General features: G+C 31.5%; 1 protein-coding gene across 2 annotated transcripts; it reads left to right on the top strand.

Moving 5' to 3' along the window:
* The first annotated feature begins 1,924 nt into the window (after window positions 1-1,924).
* Window positions 1,925-7,075, top strand: SMT1 (sterol methyltransferase 1). Of its 2 annotated transcripts, XM_028050423.2 has the most exons (14): window positions 1,925-2,085; window positions 2,178-2,295; window positions 3,792-3,858; window positions 4,222-4,295; window positions 4,380-4,464; window positions 4,560-4,615; window positions 4,708-4,762; window positions 5,134-5,181; window positions 5,451-5,534; window positions 5,769-5,885; window positions 5,989-6,072; window positions 6,180-6,305; window positions 6,464-6,561; window positions 6,815-7,075. In XM_028050423.2, exons 2-14 carry the CDS (start codon window positions 2,231-2,233, stop codon window positions 6,876-6,878), a joined length of 1,023 nt encoding a protein of 340 aa, XP_027906224.1. In that variant the 5' UTR covers window positions 1,925-2,085; window positions 2,178-2,230; the 3' UTR covers window positions 6,879-7,075. The 2 variants fall into 2 exon arrangements, with proteins under 2 accessions (XP_027906224.1, XP_027906938.1); XM_028051137.2 differs by lacking the exons at window positions 1,925-2,085; window positions 2,178-2,295 and adding an exon at window positions 3,513-3,535.
* Window positions 7,076-7,193: the final 118 nt, after the last annotated feature.

Below are 7,193 nucleotides of genomic sequence, written 5' to 3'. Positions count from 1 at the left end.
CGTGATGTGTTATTTTATTTTATTTTTTATGAATAAAGGAAAAGTCTTGGCCATAAAAATTTAATATAAAATGAATAATAAATATATAATTAATTTTTAAAATAGCTATTGAAAAAGATAAAATATATGCATATAAAAATTTTTAAAATAACAATTTAAGATAACTTTTTTTTAAAATAACAAATAATTAAATTTTAAAATAATTAAAGATAGAATTAGAATAACGAAATATAAACAGAAAAGAATATATATCTTCATAGATAATATAAAAGTCATTCGATTATAAAAATTTTACATATTTAATGAAATGAAATGAAAAAATTAATTAAAAGTACTCACAAAATAATTGAAACTTAATTAAATTTAATGAGGCATAACAAAGTCTTTATCATTACCAGTAATTAGTCAATTTAAACAGGACAGTCTTTAATGTTAATAAATTTCAAGATTGAGAAGTGTTCAAAAGTTACAAGTAACATTGTAATCTTAGAAAATAAAAAGAGAAAAATCATGTGAGCAGCTTTCTCTGTAGTATATATACATAAATGTAACATTAAATATTTATACTTATATTTAAAATAGGATTAAATATATTTTTAGTTTCTCATGTTTAAGATAAAATTTGGAATTAGTTTATCTTTAAAATTTTTGACTAATTTAGTCATTCATCTCTAAAAATACATGAATTTAGTCATTTTAATTAAATTTTATTATGTTTATCTAACGTTTCAAGCGCATTTCATAATAGTATTTGAATTGTTTATATCATTTGAGACATTTTCGCTTTAATGTTAACTCAAATATTATCATAAAATGCGTTTAAAATGTCAAATAAATTTAATAAAATTTGATAAGAATGACTAAATTCACACATTTCTAAAAATAAAAGACCAAGTTGGTATAAAGTCTCAAACATGGACGAATTCCAAAATTTAGTGAAACTTGAAGAAAAAAAACATATTTAACTTTTTAAAATATGTTATTATATAATACCGTTTTTTTTTTAAACTTTAGTTTTATATTTTCTGTCAATTAACTTTAGTCCTTATACGATTAAATTAATTTGTTTAGTGCCCATACTTTTAAAAATTACATATTCTCATTTAAATATTTTTTCTAACTAATGTTCGAAATTAACTAATGTTCATTTCCCAACTGCAAAAATCATAAAGACCCAATTCCATACATAAATTGAAGAGACAGTTATCTATTCCGATGTAAACCATTGATTATATACATTTATTGATTTTTTTATTTTAAGCTATGCTAATTAATTATCTCACTGTTCTTCCATTATTTTAAACTAGGAATCTTTTAGAGGAACCTATTGATAGGTTATATATATTTTATATAGGTTATGGTCATGGTCATGGCATAGTTATGGTTATTGAGAGATTGTGGTTCTATATGGTTATATGACATTAGTCTTACACATATAAGACCTTAGACACCACTTTTACACCAAAACCTTAAGGCAATGTTGTTATGGGTATATAGTGTTTAACTTTGTCTTTTCTATCCAATGTGGGACTTTTTGACTCACACTTGGACTATTCCCAACATCTCCCCTCAAGGGTGAGTCCCTTGTTTTTTTTTTCTTTTTTCATATGATATATTTCCCTTCAAGTGTATGAGTGACCCCTTTGATTGTGGTTATGCGGTCAGTCACTTAGGTGACCCCTTTGGTTATGGTTATGTGGTCAGTCACTCCGAACCATCGGCTCTGATACCACTGATAGGTTATATTTTTTCATATATGGTTATATGATTATAGACATGGGTGGGCATGGTTATGACATGGTCATTGAGAGATTGTGGTTCTATATGATTATATTATTATAATTATTATTATTATTATTATAATTATAATGCAATATAATATAAAATAATATAATTTTGTTGTAGGATAATACCCTTTCTAACTCAACGTGGTCCTTCAGAAATTTTCGCGCTTGTCCATCACATGTTTCGTTTTATTTTTTTTCTTACTTTTCAGTTTTCTATATAACAATTCGCTCCTCATTGTTTATGTTCACCGTTCATAGCTTCCTCCGCCTCCAGTTTGTTTTCTCTCACCGTTCCCACGTGAGTCACTTTTCCTTTTCGCTTTCTGCATTTCTCCCTTTATCCATCGTTTCTCTTTCTCCTTTAACGCAAACAAATTCGCTTCGTTGTAGATCGAAACGAGGTCTTTTGAGCTGTTAGCGGCGCAGGAAAACTTGCAGCAGCTATGGATTTGGCATCCAATCTCGGTGGCAAGATTGAAAAGGAGGAAGTTCTCTCCGCCGTTGAGAAGTATATATGATTCTCTCTTTTCTTTATTTTTTTCTTTCTTTTAGTTGCTTGTGCATGGAATTTTGTGGTTGCATTGTGATTTCAGACTCCGAGAATACTTTTTGTTGTCTTCAAAACGAGGTTTCTGTGTTACTTTCTTCCTACTTGTACAATGGCGCAGTGTTTTAGGGATACTGTACTGTAGAGGATTTAAGTACAGTGATAATCGTTAATTAGAAAGTTAATTAGAAAATCAACGGTTGATTATAATTGTCGGAATTATTGATTTTTTGATCAGCTTTTGGGAATGAGGAGTCAAATCCACTGTTGCACGTGTTTGGGAATCTTTTTGGTGCTTTGATCTGGTTTAAAGGAACTTGTTGCGTGATTGTAGGGTGCGAAAATTTTTGGACTATATTTAGTTTATAAAAAAGCAAAATAGTGGGTTTCGGTGAATTTTTTATTTATTAAAATAAAATACAAAAAAATGTAATTATTCGGATGGAAAGATATTGAATCTGATAATACAGGGGTTGAGTAATCTATAACTGTGAATATTAGGGATCAATTAATTTGAAGAAAATAGAAATGCTAGCAGATGGGGAGTCATGAATTTTTTTAATATGAAGAAAATAGTTGTGATTTTGTTTATGGCAATGACAGAAAAACAACAGTCCACAATTCTCTGGTTCGATCTGATGTAACATGATCGCGGTGTGCATTTGTATAAAAAAAAATATTAAAATGTGGGGGTGGGACTGAAAGCTTTGTGGTCTTGCGTGGAATGTCTTGGACTTTATTGAAAGTGAATCATATCCGGGCCCACCTGTCTCTTTTAGCTCGTGATTTTCACCTAAAGTAACAGCAACTTGATAGTGATACAGGTTTAACGAAACTGAAAAATGGTTTCAGATTTCTTGCAGCTAAGCAAATATCTCTGATAACTACGAATGTACTAGGTGAAATGAAATTCAGCAATTGCTTCAAAATTTTACTAGCTATTCTATATTTGTTTCGGAGTTCAATTTTTTTTGGCTTGGATCAAAATTGAGAAGAGAATGAACTTTGAGATATTTACCTTCGCGTTAACGTGAACAGTGTATCTGAAGTTTCGATTTTGTACATTTAAGTCTGTTTTATTATTTTTATTATATTTAGAATAATGAATACTTACACAACTTTGATTTGTAAAAAGGTAAGGAATTTTAGTACTATGGATTGCAACTATATGTTGGTTGGCCACACTTAAATTCATGAGCTGGTATGAGAATTTTATATTTAGGCTATTTATTTATATATATGGACGAGTAATCAGGGATGGCTATGTTATTTTATATAATTACACAGCTACATGTGGGCATGCCCATAGGCATACCCATTGTTGTATAACCATATGAGTTTGTTGTAAACCATTGTAGCTGGTACATATGGCTAAGAAAAAAATTATGGCTGTTGTCATGCATGATAATTTCTCATTTTCTTACGGAGCTTATAAATTTTTTGATCTTATGATTCAGGTATGAGAAGTATCATGTTTGCTATGGTGGTCAAGAGGAAGAGAGGAAAGCTAACTATAGTGATATGGTGAGAGATATTAATATTGACAACCTTTAACTTCTATAGCTCTAATTTTCTTTTTTAGATGCATACGGTATGCCTGGCCTCATTTTTTCTTTTTTTCTGCTCACTCTTTCTCCAAATGGGAAACAATTTTTTTTTTCTTGAAATACTAAGAGATTCTAATCCTAGAAGATGCTAACAAAAAACTTTTTGTTTATATGGAAACTTGGAAAACTTCACAATTTTTGTGTACCGGTCTAATTTATAGGAGGCAATAAGTGATGCTCTGTGACTTCACTTGTGAAGTAATAGAGATGTGTTTTTGTCTCCATTATAGTCAATTTGATTATCAGCAAAAACGTTGATTAAATCTGCATTTGTCTTTAGGTGAATAAGTACTATGATCTTGTTACCAGCTTTTACGAGTTTGGCTGGGGGGAATCTTTCCATTTTGCGCCCAGGTTTCCATTTACTTAATTTTGCACTAACAAAATTGAAGAATTTTCTATTACATTAATCATGTTGATAATTTTCTTATCTTGCAGATGGAATGGGGAATCTCTTCGAGAGAGCATCAAGCGACATGAACACTTCCTTGCTTTGCAACTTCGACTCCAGCCAGGGCAGAAGGTTTTCCTATGTTCAATATAGCAAATAAGCAAGCTGATATCTTATTTACAGTAATTTATTATTAAAACTTAATGAGCTTTTATAATTTATTTTAGGTTTTGGATGTTGGATGTGGAATTGGGGGACCATTAAGAGAAATTTCTCGATTCAGGTTAACAAGATTAACTTCATTTAGGCTTCTTTTCCTTTAACTTTCCCTGTGTTACATTTTCTGGCTAACAAAATCAAGTGATACCTGGGCAGCTCAACTTCAATTACTGGGTTGAATAATAATGAGTACCAGATAACAAGAGGAAAGGTATGTTTTCGGAAATTAAGTTCATTGAAAATAACAATTATGAGGTGTAGATTGTTAATGCATTGACATAGTTATTTTTACCTTTATTTCGATCATCATATCTTGTTGTTATAAACTTATAGTACACTGTCACTGTTGGTTATGCTTATTCTAACAAAACATCGATGCATTATTTAAGTTTTAATTTTGCTTAATGTACTTGAAAGTCATCTTTTGTTAATTTATTATGCATAATCTGCCATGTTAATTGTTGAAAGCCTTTTGGATGAAGGATTTATTTTTGGATTCTCAATATGTTTTGAAAGACGATAGCACATTAAATTAAAAGTTCTACACACTTTGATCACTGACAGATTTTTGCTAATTAACAGGAACTCAATCGCATTGCAGGAGTGGACAAGACTTGCAATTTTATCAAGGTTGATTTTTGTATATCAATTATTTTCCTTATTGGGAGTATGAGGGCTTTTATTTCAGAACTTATTGTTTCGGTTTATAAAATTGCTCTGCTCCAATTATAAATGTTACGAATATATTGCCTTATTTATTGTTGAAAAAATTTATAATCAAATGATGACGATATCTTAGCTAAAATGATATTGTAAATTAAGCATAACCATACATGTTGATGAAGGCGGATATTGGTTTGAAAAGATAGTTGACATGATCATCGTATTTGATAATGCAGGCTGACTTCATGAAAATGCCAATCCCAGACAACACTTTTGATGCAGTATATGCGATTGAAGCCACTTGCCATGCACCAGATGCTGTATGTGACAGTATCCTGTACTCTCTAATGGGTTTCACGCGCTAATTTCGCCCCATCCCTACTACAACTTTCTATCTCCCCCATTTACGTATAAATTGTGAAGTACTATGAAGCAACTTTAATGTGGTCTGCATGATAGCATGGAGTGCATGTGTTAATTGTGAATCTATAAAATGGTGTCTATAATTTTGTATTGGCTGACTCTTATTTCTCGTGCCATGGAATTTTGTATAGTATGGATGCTATAAAGAGATTTTTAGAGTGTTAAAGCCTGGTCAATATTTTGCTGCTTATGAATGGTGTATGACCGATAGTTTTGATCCCCAAAACCCAGAACACCAAAAAGTCAAGGTATGTTACAGCGGTGTAGATTGAACTAAGATTGAGGTCTATTTATTAGGCCCTGTTGAAACCTCTTGGTTTGTAATCAAATCGATAAAATTCCTGGTTGCAGGCAGAAATTGAGATTGGTGATGGGCTTCCTGACATTAGATTGACCACTAAGTGTATTGAAGCTCTGAAGCAAGCAGGTTTTGAGGTGAACATCATTTTCTTCTTTGTCACCTTTCACTAGTATTGGCTTTTGTATATCCAATAGTTGAACCTAACTTGCTAAAGGGGATTCTCTCCTTTTCTGTGTGAAAGATAATATGGGAGAAAGATCTAGCAGCTGACTCTCCTCTTCCATGGTACTTGCCTTTAGACAAAAGTCATTTCTCGCTGAGTAGCTTCCGTCTAACTGCCGTTGGGCGACTTTTCACAAAAAACATGGTATTGCTATTGAACATCATCTGTAAATTTTTTTTACTTGGTATTGTCTATGATTACTTATAGAGTTCTGTAATTTGATTGTATGTTGAGAATTTTAGGATTGGTAAATCTAATTACTCATTCAACATTGGTTGGGGCCAACAAATTAATATCTGCAGGTCAAGGTTCTGGAGTATGTTGGACTGGCTCCAAAGGGTAGTCTAAGGGTTCAAGATTTCCTAGAGAAGGCTGCGGAGGGACTAGTTGAAGGAGGAAAGTAAGATTTGCACTTTCTCATGATATCACTCTTTCTATTCTACCCATGCATATGAAATTTATGAATATAAAAATGAGAATGCTCCTAGCCAGCATGATGTACAGTTCTCATCTGTTGCAATTTCAGATTCTGAAGGTCTCTTATCTGAGTCCTTGAGAGAAATACTGATTAATGAATTAGAAGATTGAACATCAATATATTTTTCTGGAGCAGAGGAATCTGAAATATGACTTTCTTTTTGTTTCTTTTCCAGGAAAGAGATTTTCACACCAATGTACTTCTTCTTGGCCCGGAAGCCTGATTCAGACAGTAACTAAGGTGGTTGTACAAATAGGTCGATGTTGTTTACAGAGATTGTGGTCGGGTGAATCGGTTGTTTTTGTCCTTGTGGCCTTAGTTTCCTGCTGTTTCGAGTTGCTTGTTTTTGTTTAGGTTACCAAAACTTTTGCTGTTTGTTCGATTAAGCAGTGTATTTTGTTCTTTTATTCTGTTTAAAAGTAAAAATTTAAATACACTCATTAGTCTTCTTACTTTTATTCTTTCATTTTAGTCTTCCAAGGTTTTTTAGTTCATTAAGCCTCTAATTATCTATATCTATATATAAACTATAACAATAGATAAATAGTACTATT

This window comes from Vigna unguiculata, chromosome 1 (assembly GCF_037176805.1).
Source record: "Vigna unguiculata cultivar grain cowpea cultivar isolate G323 ecotype 2 chromosome 1, ASM3717680v1, whole genome shotgun sequence".
Lineage (NCBI taxonomy): Eukaryota > Viridiplantae > Streptophyta > Magnoliopsida > Fabales > Fabaceae > Vigna > Vigna unguiculata.
Note: the sequence above shows the minus strand (reverse complement) of the source record. Positions and strands in the feature narration are given on the sequence as shown.